The 21,704-nt window shown below is 42.9% G+C and overlaps 1 protein-coding gene and 1 long non-coding RNA gene across 4 annotated transcripts in view; one reads left to right on the top strand and one right to left on the bottom strand.

The window, feature by feature from the left end:
• FERMT1 (FERM domain containing kindlin 1) overlaps positions 1 to 6,014 on the bottom strand; it is a 36,533-nt gene extending 30,519 nt beyond the window's left edge. The window contains exons 1-3 of one of the 2 annotated variants that reach the window (XM_007424714.4): positions 5,916 to 6,014; positions 3,586 to 3,743; positions 1,389 to 1,622 (exon numbers count right to left, since the gene is read on the bottom strand). In XM_007424714.4, the coding sequence (XP_007424776.1) occupies positions 1,389 to 1,622; positions 3,586 to 3,736 (385 nt within the window). In that variant the 5' untranslated portion in view covers positions 3,737 to 3,743; positions 5,916 to 6,014. The remainder of the gene's footprint in view (positions 1 to 1,388; positions 1,623 to 3,585; positions 3,744 to 5,915) is intronic. The other variant, XM_025164446.2, reaches the window with a different exon arrangement.
• Positions 6,015 to 6,076: 62 nt separating this feature from the next.
• Positions 6,077 to 21,314, top strand: LOC112540251 (uncharacterized). Of its 2 annotated transcripts, XR_015795066.1 has the most exons (5): positions 6,077 to 6,217; positions 10,175 to 13,468; positions 14,132 to 14,796; positions 16,618 to 16,813; positions 19,769 to 21,314. It is a non-coding gene; the product is annotated as an uncharacterized LOC112540251 (long non-coding RNA). The 2 variants fall into 2 exon arrangements; XR_015795063.1 differs by lacking the exon at positions 16,618 to 16,813.
• The last annotated feature ends 390 nt before the right edge of the window (positions 21,315 to 21,704 follow it).

Raw genomic sequence — 21,704 nt, 5'->3', positions numbered from 1 at the left:
TCAAGGGAGCTGAAGGGCTGAGCTGAACTCTTTTTAAAAATCAAACTACTGCCTTGCACTGCCTAAATTTCCCCTTTTCTTTTCCTTTACTTTCAATGGATTTTAGAATGACAAGTCAAGTGTGTAAAATTTAGGATCTTGAACTGGTAATGCACAGCAATTGTGCACTGATTTGGGATCTAAAGGAGCTTTCCCCAAGCTGGTTACCTTTCAGATGTGAGGATGTGGTTACACTGTCTCAGAATTCAGGGACTGAATTCCATAGATGAAATGCTTAAAGAAGCAGAGTATCTGTCCCCATTTGTATATGGTATGCAAATGCCCTTGTCACCAATTACAGTTTGCATGGCAAGGTTCTTGTACTGAAATGTTAAAATTAAAAATGTTAAAAATTCAGAAGCCCTCTTCTCTTCTGCATCTGGCCACTCAGTGTGCAAGGACGCCCGTGTTGAAGCAAACTTCAATTGCGGCTTAGTTAGCTTGTATAGGTAGAAGTGGGTGGGCACCTTGTCCCTCACATCAGGCAAGCAACAACTTACATCTTGGACTTGTCACAAAAACTTAGTAGGGGAGAAAGACATGCTATTCTCAAAATAAGTGACTCAGTGGTCATATGAAAAATTGATCAATAGATTACAACTGTTGAGCAAAATGCATTCTCTCATAAACTAGGAGAAGGATCTTCCGAAGAGGGAAAGGCAATATCCTCATTAAGCACTGCTGTTTTCTAGCAGCAAAGGCTGCATCTGGAAGGGACGTGGTTGAAAACCTTTGAATGGGTGAACATGATGCAAGGTGGAATCCATCATATTGAGTATTAGGGTATTAATTTCAGATTAACTTACTTAGAGAATTTTGTGTGTGTGTGTGTGTGTGCGCGCCTTCAAGTCAGTGTTGACTCCTGGCAACTGCCTGGACAAGTCCCTGCAATTTTCTTGGCAAGATTTCAGAAGCGGGTTGCCATTGCCTTCATGCTAGGGCTGAGAGAGAGTGATTGGCCCAAGGTAGTCCAATTGGCTTCATGCCTAAGGTGGGACTAGAACTCACGGTCTCCCAGTTTCTAGCCAGGTACTTTAACCATTACACTAGCTCTCATACTTAGAGAAATATTAGGGAATATTTATGAAAGTAATGAAGAAGCTGAAATCTTTCCTGATGATGAAAAATAGAAATATCCTTATCAGTTCATCAAAAAAAATCACAAGTACCACCTGTATTAAATGGACCATGTTCGTCACATCATCCTGTTACACATCCACTACTGTTAGCAACAGTGGTTCCATGAGAATTCAGAAGTAAAGTGGAAGGTTCCCAAGACAGACATCTGGACATCAGTTACAACTGTGTGCCAGAAGCACATCAGGGTAGAATATGTGAATGCCACTTACCAAGACTCTTGCAGATGTCTCCAACAACCCTGAATACCACAGAAGAAAAGCTAACATTCAGTCTCACAGTTTTCATGCTTGGTAAGCGAAGGCGCAGAATTTTGTGCTGAGGGGTGAACAAAAGTATGGCATCTGCTTGCACTCCATATTTGTCTAGTGTCCAATGAGTTTTCAGAAGCCAGTATTTCTTTTGCTCCCACCAAAGGGCATAGTCTGACCAATCTTGCGATATCCCTAAACAAAGGAAAAGCAAAGCAGGAACGTTCAAAAGGTTACCCCCAAGACTTCTTCTGAAAATACCATGGAGCTGAGGACCTGGTTACACCTGACATGCATCCCATTAGAAGCACCTGTAGGCTATCTGGCCTAAAAAGAGAGCACAACAGGCTCATACACAGCAGCTGCATGAGGTTAGAACTCATTTTCAGTATCTAGTGTTCCCTGGGCCAGTCAATTTCTTTCAGCTCAACCTACCTCATGAGTGCTTGTTGGGAAAAATGGGAGAAGGAAGCACTTATGCCCACCTTGAATTCTAAACCAAAGGCAAGATACAAATAGAACATATACTACCCTCAGCCATCTCTATAATATATTGACTTCATCTGATGGATCAGGTGAGTTTTGGGTACCTCCTGGGCTGACCCAGTACAGTGGGGATGACTATACCCTTAAAAAACTAGAAGAACCAGGTTGGGGGCAGATCATCCTGGAGAAAATGTGGTTGTTAAGAGTTGACATTGACTTGATAGCACATAATCATCCTGGGCTTAACATTTGTCATTTCTTTCTTGTGTTTTACTATTTTATAACATATTCTAAATAGAAACAATCTAAAATATGTAACAATAATTTCTATTCTTGCTTTTCATTCTACCTACTGATGGCATTGATTCAATGCCTGCTATATATGAATACTAAAACTTGACCTAAAGAGAGACTGACTTGCCTTGTTGACTAGCCTCTGCTTGTTATGACCTTCCAGCTCTCTCCCTGACAAAGCCCTGGCATGTGGGATTTGGGAAGAGTTTCTCCTGTTTTTTCCTTCCTCCAGATACTTGCAGAAGTCACAGAAAACACCGCCCTCTCTATATGTTTCAGGGAGTGCAGAGGTTATGGAAAAGAAATGTCATCCTGTCTCATTAGTACACAGATTTGGATAAGATTAGAACAACTGGAATGAAGAAGAAGGTTGCCCAAGTCTGCCCCCAAATGAGTGGTTCTCAGTTCTTCCTATCTTAAGTCCCACCAATTGCTCAATCAACGAACAAGAAAGGAAAGCTACTTTTTGAAGGACATATATCCATTTACCCAAATTCAGTTATTAAATTAGCTTAAGTTTTAAGGGCAGAAAGCACTCACACTATAAAATAATGAAAGAGAGCTATTTGGGGTGAGGCCTTGTTTTCCCCTGTGGGAGCAGTCTTTCCCTAAACCCAAACCTAAACATACTTCCAAATAATGAGAGAGCACTAACTAGTGCAAAGTGTTATTTATTGTATTTCAGCTCTGAAGCCCAAAGCACTCAAAGGCTGCTTCAATCTAGGACATTAGGAAACACTCTACCAAGATGCTCAATTCCTTTGCCACAGCACACTGGATTGAGAAGGGCAGCGGTGCCCTCTTTCTCTGCTCCCCTCTTCCCTAATTTGGGAAGGAAAGTCACATCTCACCCTGATTACTTCTGCATAACACACAATACGTGTATCATGAAACACTGCTGTGGAGGATGCTCTAACTTCCTGAGACATATTTGGAGGACTTACTGTATTGTGTGGCTGCAGTGCAATGGGGATTTCTGTCCATGTGTTCCCACCAGAAGTTTCCAGTATGTTTGTATGACATAGCGGCACTAAACAAGCGTGCAGCAAATGGGCAGGTCTATAAGTGATTTGTCATGCAGAAACCTGCAGAGCTTTCAGATTTTCCTAGGAGGCTTCCTCACTAGAAGTCCAGTGTCAGTAGCCCATGATGAATGGAAGAGTAGAATTGTTGCTATCTGCTCAGGGATGCTATCTGCTTTCAGGGATCTGAGTTCACACACCCAGAAACCTGTATATTATTTGGGAGGCTCCAATTTCACTTGTATACACAGTATAGAATGAGCTGCTCACAGAAGGAAAAAAAAAAAAAGATTATACATTCTGGGGTTGCTTCAGGTCACTTGAATTTTTCTGTCCTTTAAAAACACGGTACTCACCAATTTGCTCCACAAGCCTGAGCATCAACCCTCCGACATGAAGGTCTCCTGATACTTGAAGGGTAATCTCTTTTTGTTCTTCTCCATTGTGATGATCAACTGTAACTTTGAGCTCCCAGGAATTGGAACCATATTCTTTTAAAGAAATCATAGCCCTGCTGAAAATTCCAACATTTGTTCAAAGTTTTTTAAAAAAGGGGAAATATATTTTTTCTCACATCAGAGTTATGTAAGAGCATTTGAGTTTGCTTAACCTGCTGAAGACCCAGCTGAAAAACAAGAGGCTCCTCTGTTCACTTTTGATTTGATGAATCAGCTCCTGGAAATTTGATCTGATCTCTTAACAGGTCAGTTCTAGAATGTTTGCTCCCTGGGGTGGACATGTGCACATACATGCATAGACACACGCTGTGGAGACATAGCACCCACGGTTGATGTTATTTTGGCACCTGCGGCAGAAGATTCCACAAGCATTCCTCCCACTGTCTGGCAGTAAAACACACAACAACCTATTAGGTAACTAACAATTTGCGGTCTTTTCAGACACCTCCTAAGAACTGTTTTACTCTGCTTGACTGCAGGGGCTGAATTTCATAGGAGGATTATTGTCAGGGAGTATTTTTCAGCTTGACAATGGCTCTAGCTGACTTTTTTTTTTCTTGAATGGTGAACAGCAGCCTCTTATCATGTGGGATACATTCAAAAGAAAAGTTTTGTGTCTTTGAAGGACTGAGAATAATATATTTGAACTCATGGTACCAAGTTCCAAACCCTTTAGTTTGGAAACCACAAAAGCAATCACTCATAAATTTGCTGTACTTGTTTTTAACATCTAAGTAATGTGTGGCATCCCCAATCAATCATTTAGAAGTCCTTCTGTACTTCACATTCAAAATACGTATTTAATTCCTTATTAACTTCAGCTGGAGCATTAGATCCCAACAGGATACCACCTCCTTATTCAGAGAACAAAGAATGCATTCCCCATGCTGGCTAGGGAATTCTGGGAGTCAAAGTCCACACATCTTAGAGTTGCCAAGGTTGAGACACACTGCTCTAGGTACTACTGATCCCATCTTCCATCGTCTCAAAACGGCCAATGATCAGAATGATGGCAAAGTTCAGCACTATCAGGAGTGCTCAGTTATTTAGCTCTGCCTTAAAGGCATGCCAGATGGGCAGGAAGTCCAACACAACTGAAGGCCCACTCTCTCAGAAAAGTGTCCTAGTGCTGAAGGTGAAAGCCATTGCTTTTTCTCTCACTTTTAACCCCCAGCAAACAAGAACCATTAACTTTCACCTAACTTCATGAAAAAAGGTTATTCTGAACTTCCCGCAGTATGGTGAGAAAGAGAGAGAGGAGGAGTAACTCGCTCTCAATTTCTCCAGGGCAGTCCATACTTCAAAGTCTGAGCTTTTTAAATCCCTCTCACTCTCTATCCCATTGTTTCCCCACAGCTGCGTTTTCTCTTAAACAGAGAAATGGTGCCTTTCCATTGGGGCTGGAAAAAGGCAGACACCCTTTAAGCATTTTGAGGATCCCAACGAATTACGGCTCTTGGGTGGTTTGGCTGCCGTAGATAACCTCAGTTCCCTTCTGCGCCTCAGGGGCTGCGTTCAGACGCCATGCCTTCTCCTGCTTCGTGCAGATACACTGACCCGGGGGGCCTGGCTAGCTGAGGGACCGCCTGTGTCCCGTTGTTACCGTCCGTCCGGTAAGATTTGGCCGAGGGGACGTACGCCAGGTCCCACTGCTGAGAGAGGCATCCGATTCGGATGGGACCCAGGTGGTGCGCCTTCTCGGTCCCGGCGCCTGCCCTTGGGATAATATCCTCTCTGACATTGCTTTTTCCTCCAGGCGCTAGGTTAGGAAGGGTGTTATTAATGCGTCTTAATCTTAATCTCCAGTTATCGATTTCCTTTCTTTGCATTAGATTATTTTTATCTTGCACGCCGGGCAGAATCTCGATGAGTTGCGTGGCCTGGACGTTTGGTTTTCGAATGAATAAATGATCATACCCTAACCAAACGCCCTGAATTTGCCCAGGGTATGGTTATTTATTCATTTGCTCTGAGGCCTCCAAAACAAAGCAAAACACAAGATTAACACCAGGGAAGCGTGGCGTGTTACGGGGACTTTCCTCACCTGGGTAAAGCGTGTCGTATGAACGCAGCCAATAAGTTAGTACGCCACCCCCTACCTATTCACAAAGCACATGCGCACTGATATTCCATTGGTACAATCAAGCTCGCAACTCCCTGCCAGGCGAGAAATCCTCGAGTTTGGGGATTCCGGAGCGGCCGAGTCAGTCTCGGCTGAGCTCCCCTACCTGATCAGCGCGCGCGCGCCGCCGCCGCCGCCGCTTCTCCCGGCCGCCGAGAAGAGCTTCACGCAGGTCCAACGTAGTTCCGACGTAGGAGGCGGCTTACCTCAGCCGCGCGCCCAGCCCCACCTTCCAAAGCGGCGGGGCCGTAAACAGCAGCAGGTGCTCCGCTCAGCAGCCACTCCTGCTGCTGCTGTCTCCTCCGCCGGCTATCTGGGAGACCCCCGCGGGCAGCGGGGGTTGGGGCGAGGCATTTGACCTTGGCCATGACCAGATTGCTCACTCAGTCTGGCACCAGGAAGCCGCAGGTAAATACGTGTGAGCCGGTAGCTCAGGCGGGGCTTTCGCCAGGGGGCTCTGAGGCAGGATGAAGGAGGTTGATCGGCACTGATGGGCAGCAGCCTTCGAGGTTTGTAGGCCTGCGATCCTAAATTTTAAACAGGGCTACCTCATATAGACTGCAAAACGTCGGACGAGCCCTAGATGGCAGCAGAGGGAAATCTGCCATCAGTTGCTAATCCGGATTTACGCAGTCCAGATCTGATCGTTTTATTTTATATGAACTGAAGAAACCACTTTCCCTTCCCAATGATTAGGCTGGCTACAAGCCTCTTTCTCAACATTTCTGACGGTGGTGGGGTTGAAATCAGGCATTTTGAAACCAGTGGACGAGCAGAAGCTGTAATGCAGTACTACAACCCCTCTAGGGACCTTTGGTTAGGCAGAAACATGGTGATTCATCCAGGCATGAGCTGCTCCCTTTTTCTGTTACTGCACATTGTTTTTAACGCTGCAGGGTATGTGATGAAAGGCCGTGCAAATTATTATTTAGTAAAAAAAAAAAAAAAATTCTATTCAGAGTTTAAAGGGGTAAACTGTAATTGAAGAATAGTTTCCAAAAGGAGTAGCTGCATTAGCTTGTTGCACCAACAGCAGCTGAGAGGTGTGTAAACTCTGGTATAATCTTAGGGACAAAAAAATTCAGTGTGTGGAATATTTGAGTCCTTGTTAATGCATGCTTGTGTCATCAGTGATGGTATCTAGCTACTCTCTCTTCTGGAATTGTTACTGAAGTCTGAAAGAAATTCAAGCTTAATTTCTTTTTAAATCACACTTATCTTTGGCAGTTGTTATGTTTATGGATGGCCACCTTGTGGACAGAGACAGATTGTTCCATGAAGCTAAATATGCTCCCCGTTGGTTTACAAATAGTGCTATTTTAATGTCAGATATGGATTTACTTATTCAGTGATGGTGATTATTCCCAAGAATTCTAGATATTTACACACTTTTCCCAGTGTCACTGTGCTGACGTTCATGATCTATGACCTGCATTATAACATATTTCAATATAATAAAATTGTATTGTGGAAGAGATAAGAAAATGACACTGTCAACATTTACTCTGAATCTAGGAAGGGATTATCTGGAAATCACAGAGGAATAAAGATTACTTTTTAAATTCAACAGCTGCAATCTGGGCAAACACTTCTTTAAGAATAAGCTCCTTGATTATCCTTGCACTTACTATTGAGCAAATGTGAATAGGTGTAGCAGACGAATGGACAAAACTTGTGGACTACTGACTGGCAGGTCTCCAAAGCCAAATGCAGGAATAACTTTAGGCTAGGCAGGGCATTTATTCTGGTCCTGCTTGTTCTTTAACAAATGGCTAGAAAATGGGCAGAGAAAAAAGAAAAACCCAAACAACTTGCTCAGCGGAATATTCTTAGAAAGTCTTACAGACTTGATAAATGTGTGTCACCAATAGAAGAGAATATCTGTAGCTCAGGGTTGAACTGTGGAGTCCTTGGCGTTCTCTGAGCTTGGTTGTTTTCTTGCAAACGTTTCGTTGCCCGGCTAGGTAACATCTTCAGTGCTAAAATGGGATGGGGTTTGCTCTCTATTTATATACTGTGGCCTGCCTTGCCAGTGCTGACGGGGGTGGGGGTTTTGTTTTGCTCCTCTGATATTTCCTTGATTAGCATATGTTTACTGCTTGATTGTATGTCTGGTGATAATCTCGGTGTTAATCTCTGCTTATCTGGGTGATATTTGCTGGTAAGGAGATATTCTGGTCTTTTGTTTCCTTTTTGCCTCTTTTGAATAGTGTGTAGAAGCTGTTTATCTCTATGTGCCTGTTGGTGGCTGACTTGTCTGAATCCCAAGCTTCCAGGAATTCCCTTGTATTTTTGGATTTAGCTTGGTCTAAAATGCTGACAGTTTCCCAGTTGAAACTATGGTTAAGTCTGTCCATGTGTTGTGAGATTAAGGAGTTTTCATCATGTCTTCTGACTGCTAGTTGGTGTTCATGGATGCGCTCTGCTAGCTTCTGCCTGTCTGTCCTATATAATGGCTGTTACAGTCTTTACATTGTATGTTGCAGATGACTCCTGTTTTTTCTTCTTGGGCTACTGGGTCTTTTGGTTTACTTAAGATGTTTTGGAGGGCCTTAGTTGGTTGGTGTGCTGCGGAGATGCCATGTGGTTGTAATAGTCTGTTGCTTGTTTCTGAGATGTTTCTGATGCATGGCAGTGTTATCCTTTTCATAGCTTGTGTTGGTTGTGTTGTAGTAGGTTGAGTGGTCAGGCACTTTTTGATAAAGTTGCGTGGATGTCCGTTTTGTTGGAAGGTGTTGTATAGGTGGTCCGTTTCCTTTTTCTACAGTGTGTCACCTTCTTCTGCTTAGCAAACATGTTTTTTTTTGGGGGGGGGGTTGTTGATTTCATCAGATTTGTCTGATGTATCAACTGATTTCCAAGTCTTGTGGGTGTAATGAGATTTAAGTCATCTGGCTTCTTGTGTTGCCATTCAAAGACATTCTGCTGCTGTGCTATTTTTCTCTTCAATACAACTTTTGGAAACATGGAAGAGGTGGCTGGAAAACATAGAGTTGCAATGGAAACAAGGCTTTCTAGAAAGCTTTTAAAATTCTATGACAGTTTTGCTTAGAAACATTGTTCATCCCATTTATTCACTTATGCATATGAGTCAAAACTTAACTCCTGATAACCAAATTAAACTGGTTTGCCATTGTCTTCTTCCAGGATCGTTTTGTGACTTCATAGTCTAACCCACAGCCATAGAATTCCCCTGTGATCTTCCATCTAAGTACTAATCAGGTTCAAATCTGCTAAGTGTCTGAAACCTATAAGAATAAGTCGTATTCAACTCAATGTGATTTTCAATGACAATATTCTTTTAGATGGGATTTATCTGTGGATATATAAATAGACTTGGCTGCAGTTCTCAAGAATTATTTTCCATGAACTTGGTGAAATGGCTAAGTAAATGTTTGTAAGATTAGACTGTAAGTAAAGTATACTTTCTTTGGATGAGTAAATTGTTTAAGGGAATGAAAAATAACAGGTAGTAGAAACAAGCAGGTGCTGCTTTCACTAGTAAATCTCCTCAGTGGGGAGAATGGTTTTAGATCTATTCTTCCCATTGACAAAATGTCCTCTTTCTATAGCTGGGACTAAATTACATGTGTTTGAAATTTGGCTCAGCACTATGGACAGTAGCCAGTGAACATCTTCCCCTGAAGAGCAGGTCTCAGCAGAGCAGAATTCCCCTTCCTGAGGCAGGTGGGTTGTGGTGGTCTCACATTTAGAGAGTTGCAATTATCACCTTCCAAAGCTGATTTCTAAGGAGTTGCAGGCAGGAAGGAGAGGAAATCAAAGCTTGTGTTTAAAAAGTAGATATTTGGAAATGACTGAACCAAAAAAAAAGAAAAAAAGACGTACATGGAAAGGAAAGAGTTGGCCGAAAAGCTCTCTCTCTTTTTAGGGGTATGAAGTGGGCAGCATATCTATTAATTAGTAGGAGTGGGATTTTTTTTTTTTTGCCTCCTGGTCTTGCATCGTCTATAATTTTGTAAATAAAGACCACAGTATGAAAACACCAGATGTCTCCAGTGCATGGTCTTCCAAAGGAAACCAAACCTTTGTAAAACTGCTCCTCCTATCAGTATATTTTACCAGTTGAAGAATCAGAGAGCACTCTGTGATAACTCTTAGACAACCAGAAAGGTATACATAAAAGAAGAAAAGCAGGCTGAGCAGAAAGCAGATATACTCCTACCGATCCCTGAGGGATCTGAAGTAGACCAGATTTTCTCTGAATGAAACAAGGCCACAACAAATATAGGAAAATGTTATGATCTTAATTCCAAGGGCTGGGCTATGTGGTTTTGTAGGAGTAGTTCCAGTTGGTGGATCTGAGGGTTCTAGCAATCTGTCTATTCCCTATTTTTTTTGGTGCAGATAAAGGACCTTTGGGAGATGGACCAGTGAAATGGTGCAAAGGAAACAAAGCTTTCAAGTTCTCCAGAAGTTTTCATCAGGCAAGATGTTACCACAGGCAGAAGCCAAAAGTTGAAAAATGGACTAATTGACATATGAGCAGTGTTGGTCATGGGTCATATCACCCAAACACATTTTGCAACCCATCTTTGTGGCTAGGAGTCACTATGAGAAACCCTGAAGTCAATAGCTATGAACTCATCTGATATCTAAATTAGAGGATCATCTTTTGTGGTGTTACCTGAAACTCCAGATGCAGCATGCTAGTCCTGGTTTAGGTGTTGTTGCCCCTACTGCATATGAGAGTAAAGCTGGAAGATACAGATCCACATATTTTCCATTTGCTTAATGTTTGCTGATGCCCATTACTTGACAGTGCCACTTAGTACAGAGGATTACAGATAGTCCTCACTTAATGATGGTAATTGGGACTGGAATTTCCATCACTAAGTGATGTGGTCATAAAATGCAACATCACATGACCGCATCACTTAGTGATGGCAATCCCAACATTAGTGATTGGGGCTGAAAACACTCATAGACAAATTGTCTGCTGAGGCAAGCTCCTGCAGAGACATTACCTATATCTTACGACCACAATAAGGACTGGAAAATTCATCGTTAAGTGGTATGGTCATTAAGCAAGGCATCATGTGACTGCATCCAATTTTATGACATTTTTTGCAGTGGTTGTTAAGTGAATCACCATGGTTGTTAAGTGAATCACATGGTTGTTAAGTGAATCATGTGGTTCCCCATTGATTTTGCTTGTCAGAAACCAGATGGGAAGGTCGCAAATGGCAATCTGGTGACTCTGGAATGCCGCAGCCATCATAAATACATGCTGGTTGCCAAGTGCAAGGATGCTGCAATGGCCCTAAGTGTGAGAAGTGGTTGTAAGTCACTTTTTTCAGCACTGTCATAACTTCAAACGGTTACTTAATGAATGGTCGTAAGTCGAGGACTACCTGTACAGAACCATCAGTGTTGAGTGCTCTGGGCCAGGACAAGGGGAGGGATCAGGAGTCATAGCTGCTGGCAAAAATATATCATTGTGCTGAGGCAGTCTGAGTGACTCTCTGGAAGGCAAGTTTCAGTCACATCAGAGCTCAGAAGGCAGAGTTCCTGCAACCAAAGGGAGGCAGAAATGTATTGAAACTCCTTGTTTTCCTTCTGGCTTGAGTCATATTCCTCTAAATGCTTTATGGGTGATGCATTACTCACCACCAGTGAGTACTGGACTTACTGGGATAGTGAGTCTCTGAACCCCTCCTCCCAAACTTGATGTTTGGGGTATGGGACTAGACAAGCACAAGTCATGTTTTCAGATTGAGATTGTCTAGGCTGAACCCCACCAGCCATGGATCTTGCACTTCCTGTCGAGATGTAATGATTCATGGGGGTATGTTGCAGGCTGCTTCTGCTACCGAATGAATTGACAAAGATTCAGTAGATTATTATTTAAACCAGGGATTTTCAGCCTTTTTCAGGCCATGGAACCTGTTGGTAAAATAAAATAAAATAAAATAAAATAAAATAAAATAAAATAAAATAAAATAAAATAAATCCTAGAATTCCTGATGAAGAGTAATGGAAAATCAGCTTCGTTTGAGAGGACTTTTTTTTTATCCCATCAAGTTCTCATAGAATCCCAAGGTTCTGTGGAACATAGTTTGAAAAACCCTAATGTAAATAGCTGAAACCCACCTAGTCAGATAATAGGAAAACTGTTAAAAAGAAATTAACCAAGGCAGAATTGGTGGCACTAAGGGCCATTAGGGAGGTCAGCTTAGACCTAGACAAAGTCTCATTTGATGGCTAGGCCCAGGGCCTCATAGATAAATTCTTCTTCCTTCTGGACAAGGCTATCATGACCTTTCCCAAGAAGCTGGTTTTCCCTCATCTCCCATGGTGTGTGAATGTGGAGACAATTGCTTAGAAGGGAAAAAGAGGAATAGGAAAAAATGGAGTAAGAAGGGACCAGAAAGGCTTACTCACAGGCATTCAAGCTGGAGGCCCAGATAATTTATTCAAGGAGTTAATGGGTGATTAGATGAGCTAGAATGGCTATTTTGTGTGTGTGTGTGTGTGTGTGTGTGAGAGAGAGAGAGAGAGAGAGAGAGAGAGAGGCCTTTCCTGGTTTTCCTATCATTTTTAATTTCATTTCATCCCCACCATTTCAATTCCATACGCTTGCATGGCTACATAGCTACCTCTTGTGTTCCAGTAACATAATTTCTCAGTACAGTGTTCCCCACATATGAGGCAGAATAGTTATATAGCTACCTCTTCAGTTTCAGAATCATCACAGTGTTTCTGAACTTTGCAGAAAGATCTCAAGTACCTTCCTTTCTATTTTCCCAGAGCTGGGATGAAGGAAAAAATCCTGGGTGGAATTCCCCAGGTAGATAAACAAGTTGGTTTCAGGGAGTGCAGCCTGACTGAAGGCAGTCTGTGATAATTCTCTTTTATGGGGGAATCCTGGGAAGAAGGATTCTGACAGAAAGGTGTAAACTCTCTTCTCCTGACCTGGATTGTAACCACATGGCCAACCATTAAAAGCTTTCTCTGGGCTATTTAAGCAGAACAAAGCAAGGCAAGAACTTCCTGACATAGGTGTTGAAAACTACACACTGTGTATAGTCTTCCTCCTCCTGTTCCATGTAGTTCCACCAGGCTGAAGCCTGTGGTCTGCATTAGTCATGAAAAGAGTTGAGCATGAGGAGGCATTATTTGCAGTTCATGGTGCCCTAGACTGGAAATGTTGGGCACTATTCAGTATCTGTTCCCTTGGAGCCCTATGACAAGCGTTTATCTCCATCTTCAGATTCCCACACCCCCAAGAGTGGTTTCAAAGTTGAGCTGCTAGTGCAAGAGTATAGGTTTGCAGCTTCCCCATGGAGGAAAAAAAGTAGTCCTTGCACTGCACTTAGATGTAAGCGCATACCAAATTAAAAGATTCAATATTAAATAGGGTAGATGCAAAGCATGGGAAGCCTAACCACAAAACAGCGCCCTACATATAAATGCATTCTTGCATGAGATTTTGATTCCAACCAAAAGGACGGTTTTCATATTTCAACCTGTGGGATGCAATGTTGCACACAGGATCCATCGAAGACTTAGTTGGTGCTTTGTGCAAGCGTGGAATCATTGCCTGCTGAATACAGATGGATGGAGATTGGCAGAAAAAGGAAAGAAGGAAAAGGAAAAGAAAGTAATTTTCCACAGGCCCAAGCAGCCACTCCCTTGCATGTGAGGAACAATCTTGGCAAATACAGTAAGAAAGGCAAACCTTTAGTTAACTACAGTTCCCATAACCTCTCCCCACTTCCACATTGGCCAAGGCCTCTATGAGATTTGGGTCACAGATTCTTGTTCGGTGAGTTCCAACTATCTTTGCATTTGTTTATGTGGAAATCAGAGGCGAAAAGGGTCTTTTTCTTGCCTAAGAACTGCATTCACTTGAGGGACAGACAGTTTTTCCTGCTGCCTGCCTTCTGCCTTTTGCTACACCCTTTCTCTGCAATTCCCTGTCCCCCATCTCTCTCCCTGCCAGCAAGACATTTTCCATTTCCTACTGCCAATCCCTGTCCTGTCCCTATTATGTCTGCATGCCACTTAGGATACCAAAGACACTGATTTACTCCTCTGGCTTTGTGGTCCTCCCTCTTCAACACATCATCAACTGGCAGAGGAACCATTCACTAATCCGCTCTTCAGCAGGGATGGAGTATGGCATGGTGTGATGCTTGCATTATTTTACCTGCTTTGTGTGCCCCAATTCTTGCAGCCCATTTGGTCACACCTTGAATAAAATGCGAAAAAGAATCACAAAGAAAGCTATGTACTAGCAGCGTGGGAAAGCACTTTTTTTTTAAAAAAAAAAATTCTCCCCCTTTCATTTCTCTTTTACAGTGTTTCAGCCTTGCACAAAGCAGGAAAGACCATTAAAGGGAGCCAGAGCAGTCCAGCACCATTGCACTAAACCCCTGACGTAGCAGCAACTCCTGCTCCAACCTGTTCCTTACATTTAAATACAGGCAGTCCTCAGGTTACGCAAGATGCGACTCATTAATTTGACTATAACAAGGAGTGCAAAAGATGGCAGCGACCACATTTGTGCATGCGGAAAAAAGCCGGTCACCATTTTGCATACAGGGTGTGGTGACTGCTACACAACAGTGATAATTGTGTTACAAGAGTGACGACTGTGCTACACAGAAGTTGACTTGTGAAAGGGGTCCAGGAATGGAGTGGTACTATAAACTGGGACTGTCTGTAGTAACTAGAAGTCTCCATCATGTGGAGTTGAATCCTGGTGATTTGCTTGGCAATGATACCCCCCCCCGCACAATAATATTTTTTTAAACATTTTGCATGTCAAACTGTATCTCTGCTCTTTTGGGAGAGGATTGCAGAATGGTGATAGAGGAGGCTGACTGGGAAGCAGAAGAGAGGAGACCTGCTTGCACCAGTGTGAAACACCAAACAAACACCTCTGATCACACCCACTACTAGTTCACCTCTACACCTAACAGACTTAACCCCGCCTTGAGATGATGTCCTTGGATGATATCCTGGTAAGCAGGAAAAATGCTATCGTACTTTATTATTGTTACAGCTAACAATGACCTAAGGCAATCTGAGTCATATCCTGGGGGCAAGATGAAGGCAATATTGTTGGGGAAAATCAGTGTTGCCAGGATATGATTGTGCTATGGCTGGGTACAAGTAGGAGCAGGGCCTTTGTCTGCAAGTTGTCATGGTAAATGAGTGATGAAGGCAGTTGGGAAAAAGAACAATTCTGCAAGAAAACTAGCACTGACTTACTAGGGTTTGAATTTTCAGCTGTACACTTCCCAGATTATTAATACTTGTATCCCTGTTAAGTTTCTAAATCAAACCAATCTCATCAAAGCCAAATGACGGAATATGATTAAACTTTCTAGCTTTTCTTACTGCACCTTTCCCCAATTTGATGTCCTCCAGTTGCCTTAATTTCCAGCCAGCCTGACTGGGGATTATGGGAGTTGGTCTATCTCACTGGGGGAATAGGAAAAAGTTACCTTGCAGGACCTTCCATGCAATTTTTAAAGGCTTGCTAGATTTCTGCCCTCTGAGCAGTGGTGCCTTCTTTCTTATGGTACCATACAGAATTCCTGCCTTGAGCGACAAAAGTATGCCGTGATGAGACAACAGCATCCTTTTCTAAAAATGAACTGATTTCCTGTGGAGCAGATGGGGTAAAGAAGACTTGGACATCTTTCTTTCCCAGCTACTAGCAGCTGGCCTGTTTTCCAAAAACAGAATCACAGCAAGGCCTTTTGTTTTCTGTTGGTCCCAGCCATTAATCCTGAAGTGTGTGAAGGATTTCAATTTCTGTCCTTCCCCCTGCCCCGCCTGGAAAAGTACCTGGGTACTTCCACTGAGTTCCACTGTACTTCTGCCTATGTAATTGCTCAATAGAGACAAATATATTCCAGTCCTGAGGCAAATGTTCAGTGATTTGTTTCTGAAAGTGTTTCTTGGCACCAAAACAGACAGCTGTATAATCGTGCCCAAGTTACACTGATCCAGAAGTACGTACCCAGACTCTAAGGCTCCAAAACGTACTGGGAGTAAGCCCCACTGAACAGCATGGGACTGGTTTCCCAGGAGGCACAGCTAAGACTGTCCTGGAGGACTAGCACAGCCTTCCCTAACTTGGTACCCTCCAAATATGTCAACTAACTCCCAGAATGGCTGTTGCTGGCTAAGGAATTTTGGGAGTTGAAGTCCACACATCTGGAGGATACCTAAATTGGGGAGGGCTGTTCTAGCAATTCTAATTTAAAGGCATTGTGCAGCTTGTCCATTCTTGGTCCGTAATAGATTGTAGAAGAAAAGCAGAGAGAGAAATCGGGGAAACATACAACTTTGAGGCTTCTTGGTGGTCTCCCATCCCAACACTTACCAGGCCTGACTGTTTAGCTTTGAGCCCAGACAAGGTTGGTTGGGTTCTACTACCTGCAGAGACATAATAGTGAGCATTATATTCTCCAAGGAATCAACAATGCACATTTATTTATAATAAATACATTTTATTTATTATAGAATTTCTGCCCTACTTTTTTATTATCAAAAACCATATCAAATCAGGATATAATTCATTAAAAACAGGAAGTTCCAAATAATTACAGAGGATACTAGTTTGGTAAAATTCTAAAAAGCATGTTGAAAACTTTAACAAAACTTTCAAAAGAGAGTCAGTAGTCCCAGACCAGAAAAATGCAATACCAATAATTAAAAACCTGGGTGAACGTATATAGACTACGGTATATTTGTCCACTGCTTCTGAACACACACAGACACACACATGTATGTTAAGCTTATTCATCCCCCGCTCATTTATTTATACCCAGTTGGAGGAGCCCCAGATTGTGCCCCGTTTGTTGGAACAACTTCAGGGAGACGTGCCTGCTAGCGAGCAAGGGGCATTGTTCCAAAGTCTTCCCTGAGAAACTCTACAAGCAGGAGCTTGCTGAGCCTGAAGTGGAAAGGATCAAAACGAAGGAGCCATTGTGGCTAGGCCTGCGAGAAAGAGGCAGACAAGAAGTGGTGAGAAGCAGCCAGGAGCCACCGTGTGAATTTTCTGCCCAAGGTTTGCAGGGCTGGCAGACTCTCTGGCAGCTTGGTTTGCTCAAGCAAGGAACCAGTGGCTTAACTTTCTCTGTCTAAAAGTCTTTTCTCATGATTTTGCATCACAGACTCACTGGGAGCGGCAGGGAGGCCCTGCCTTTTTACTGGCAGGCTCCTCTTCAGATCCCATAGTGTAGGGGTGGGGAACCTGGGGGGCCTTCTTGTGTGGGTGAACTACAGCCTCAGCAAATCTAGCCAGCATGGACAGTGGTGAGGGATGCTGGGAGTCGTAGTTCAGTCACACACTGCCTTTGGCAGATAGAACCAAGGAGTAACTGCCTAAATTTAGGGAACACACCTAGACCAAGCAAAGTTGTGCTTCCATGTCCCTTTGGGAATTCACTTGCTAATTGCTGGTTATTTTACCTATGAAATAAATGTTAAGGAAAACGGAATGAAGAGGAGCAGCTGTTGAAAGTCCAAGTGGGAGACTGTCACATCTCCCAGTTCCAAAATGGATGAGAGCTGCTTTAATTTTTGTCCCTTAAATTTCCCAGTTTCTTCTGCTCTGTCGAGAAACAAATGAAAAAAGCAAACAAGTTCAAGCACCAAATAAAACTATATAGTGAATTTTACTGTATATGGACCAGCTAGAATCGAGGAAACAGTTCTGGGAGAGGAAGAATCAAAATGGCAGCTGGACTGTTTGTCCAAGGGCCACACCCTAAATTTGCCTTTGACCATGTTGGTTGAGGCTACAGGAGTTGAAGTTTGGGTGGGTTGACACAAACCGTATGGAAAAAAGACTGGGCTTGTTCCTGTGATTCATGGGCTTCCTTCTAGATTATCAGTATATTCAGCCTCAATAACCCTGGAAAAAAAAACTCCATTCTTTAGTCATCACAACAAGGACTTAAGAATAATATTATGTCAACGTTATTCATAAGGTAATCATTAATTATAAATACAACTCATTTGAGTAATTCCTTTGGTGAATTTAGGAAAGTACCAGATGGGAAGGATTTTGCTGCTATAACAGCTGTTTTGCAAATGCTTCATGTTGATATAATTTTCTACCTTCATGGATCTCTTTTGGATAAACTGTAATGCTCAACTAGCTTCTAGAGCAGTGTTTCTCAACCGTGGCAACTTAAAGAAGTGTGGACTTCAACTCCCAGAATTCCCCAGCCAGCATGCTGGCTGAGGAATTCTGGGAGTTGACATGTTCAAGCCGCCAAGGTTGAGATACAGTGTTCTAGACTCTGGACAAGGTTGTAGGAAAATGGCACAATGAGAAAAAAAATCATTCACTGAATCAGAAGGTTTCTTCCCAAATAGGCTACCTGGAAATTTTGGATTTCAATTTCCATAGTCCCCTGGCTGCAGATTATAGGAATTGGTCCAGCACATCTACTAGATGCTAGGTTGGGAAAGGCTGGAAAAGCAGATAAAAGTGCGTGGCTTATTCTGATCAGTAGGTGTCACTATATCTACACCAACAGTCAAGATTGTCTTCTAGTGGCCAGGAGCTTAGGCCCAAAGAACAATTTGTTAGCAGATTTGGGAGAAATGGAGGGCTCACTCATGCACTTCCTACAACTTAATGACTCAGTATTCACTCACAGCTGAACATGCATGAACAGATTCCACTGAATTTAGTGTGACTAAATTTGTTCTGAAAACGTATTGCATATATATGTCACTGTTGACTGGATAAGGGATGAATCAGTGAAGAAAGCTGTAGTATTTCTAGCCTCTACAATCTAGTCTCACATTCTCATCACATGACTGCTTTAACTTATCTTGTATAAATAACACAAGGTATCTAAACATGTTAAAAGATATTGATTCATACAATTGCTCAGAGGGCACAGTAGAGGAAACAAATAGTTAAATCATAGCTCACTGATCTCTTTGAAGAACTGATAGCTTTAACTGATACCAAAGATTTACAGGTCAGAGGACCAGAAAAAGTTTTTAGGTTTATTCTTCTTCCTGAAGAAAGTTTGCTACAGAGGAGTTACACAAACACTGTAAGTACAGGCACCCTTAGTGGCAGTCATTAGTCTGGTTAAATTGTTGTGGTTTTGATATGGGCAATAACCTCTCAGAGCAAAACATAGCTTTAGAATCAACTAGAGTAGGAAGCAAGCCTCTCCAGAGCTCTCCAAGTCTAACAGACTAAAAAAATTATCTTTAGGGCTCCCCCAGAGCCATCAGTGGCTGTAGGTCCCTGAAATCTTGCTGGATATCTGTGCACAAAGGTACATCAGTTTCTGTGTCCTCAAAGCTGTTATTGTTGGTCGTGCAGTCAGCCAGATGTTTAGACTGGATTTAGCATTTTTATCTACCTATCGAGTAGGTAGAGATAGGCAGATGTTGTTTGATGGTGTTAAAGGTATTGTTGCAGGATGTAAGCTCCTCCAAGTAAAGCTGCCTTTTGCAATTGACTGAGGGCGATTTTGTCAATGCCGATGGTCTTCAAGTGGTGCTCCAGATGTTTTCGGATTGCACCCAAGGCGCCTATTACTGTTGGTACTATCTTTGCTTTCTTTTGCCACAGTCGTTCTACTTCTATTTTCAGGTCTTTATATTTTGTGATTTTCTCCAGTTCTTTCTCTTCTATTCTGCTGTCTCCTGGTATTGCAATGTCCACTATCCAGACTTTTTTGTCTTTCTTATCAACAGTTGTTAAGTCTGGGGCTTTGTGTAGCAGGTGCTTGTCTGTTTGAATTCTAAAGCCCCAGAGCACTTCAGCTTCTTCATTTTTGATTACTTTGTTTTGTGGTCCCACCAGTTCTTGCTTGCAGGCAAATAGTATTTCTTGCAGATATTCCAATGCACCATTGTTGCTACTTTGTCATGCTGTTGTTTGTAGTCAGTCTATGCAGTCTTCTTGCAGCAGCTAACTAGGTGGTCCACTGTTTCTTGCAGATATTCCAGTGCACCTTTATTGCTACTTTGTCATGACATTGTTTATAGTCTGTCCATCCGTCTATCCACCCACTGGACAGATGGACAAATGGTGGGAAAGAGAGACAGATGGGTGAATGAAAGGACAGATGGATGGACAGACTGCTGGACAGACAGACAGATGTATGGATGGACAGACGGACAATCAGACTGATGGATGGACAGACATGCAGACAGATGAACTGATGGAGTGATCGACGGACAGACAGATGGGCAGACAGACGGCCAGATGGACAGATGGCCAGATGATCAAACGGCCAGATGGTCAGACTGATGGATGGACGGACAGAGAGATGGATAGAGAGACTGACAGATGGACAGATGGACTGGCTGATGGACAGACAGATGGACAGACAGACTGATGGACCGACGGACAGACTGATGGGTGGCCATATGAATGGACAGACAGAAGGACAGACAGACTGACAGAGAGATGGAAGGACAGGCGGACAGATAGATGGACAGATAGATGGACAGCTATCCTCAGAAACCTTGCCTTTTTAATGGGGTGGAGGGGGGCCCTGAGGGGGGATTAGTGTTATGAGCCACAGTTCAGAACTGACTCTGCCCTTGTGTTGTGGCATTGCAGAAGACCATTGTATTTTGAGGAGTGAGGTGGCATATTTTTTAATTTCTCCTTCATATTAAGAAGGGTATAGAGTTTATGAAGTTTAGAGTTCATTCTGAATTATAATAATGTTTAGCTGACTTGTTTTTCACTCTAGCTTGGGAATAAAGAGAAGGGAAGAATCTTCACACCGTTGTGGGAAAGACTTCAAGGTTATCTGTACAGTTTCCAAACATTCCAGTCTAGTCAGGTGACATGATGAACAGGTGCACCATCTAGCCAAGGTCAAATCCTGCAATCCTGGCACTGTGGAAACAGGGTCATGAGGTTTTAGTGCAAGATAGGGATGAAAGACCTTGGCATTGCCTCTTGAGCTGGAGCTTTGAGACAGACTTGGGGTCTCTCCACTGTTGTTCCACTGGGGCTCCCAACACGTGGAACAAAGGGAACCGCAGACCGTGAGGAAAACTGCACCCCTGCTCCCCATTCCAGTGTGCCCCCAAGGGACCCCTCAAGGGATGAAGAGGGCTCACCCATCAACCACTGGTGCCCTACCTCACCAGCAGGCATCCAAGTCGCTCCTTCATCCTTCCCTCAACATCCACAGCCATTAAGAGATTGCAAATGTCTGCCTCATTTCCAAAGCAGCCAAATGCCACTCGCCCATTGGGTCTTGCTGCCAGCTGACTGGGTGCAGGGTCGGCTATATGCCCATGATGATCATGTGACCTGGGCAGCAGCAGAGCAGTGCTGAAGCAGCCACAAATTTCCCAAATTTCAATCCCACGGGAGTAATAGATCCCAGATTTTGGACGTTTTCTGTAAGTTAGCCCATTTGAGGTCCCTTGGTTTAAAAAATGGCCCTATGATGGACCATTTCGCCCAGTTGAAGGTTCTCATAAATCCTTTTAATGCTAAGACACCTGCCTACTATCACTTTACAAAATATGAAATAAAACATTATTTATAGTATGCATATTGATTACGTGCCATTATGTCAGTGCTGATTCCTAGTGACCACATAGATAGATTTCCTCCATGATGACCTATCCCTAACCTGTTCTTTCAGGTCTCCCAACTGTGCACTCATTGCCACTGTAACTGAGTCCATCCACCTTGCTGCTGATCATCCTTTTCTTCTCTCTCCTTCCACCTTTCCTGGCATTACAGCCTTCTCCAAAGAGCTAGGTCTTCACATAATGTGTCTGAAGTAGGATAAATTTAAGCCTGGTTATTTGTGCCTTGAAGTTGATTTGTTTGATGATCCATTTGTTTGTTTTCTTGGCTGTCCATGGTATTCTCAGGAGTTTTCTGCAACACCAAATTTCA

Source organism: Python bivittatus, unplaced genomic scaffold, assembly GCF_059951505.1.
Source record: "Python bivittatus isolate LINGU-HERP-01145 unplaced genomic scaffold, Pbiv_v1 ctg000020_np1212, whole genome shotgun sequence".
Classification (NCBI taxonomy): Eukaryota; Metazoa; Chordata; class Lepidosauria; order Squamata; family Pythonidae; genus Python; species Python bivittatus.
This window is presented reverse-complemented; position numbering and strand designations above follow the sequence as displayed.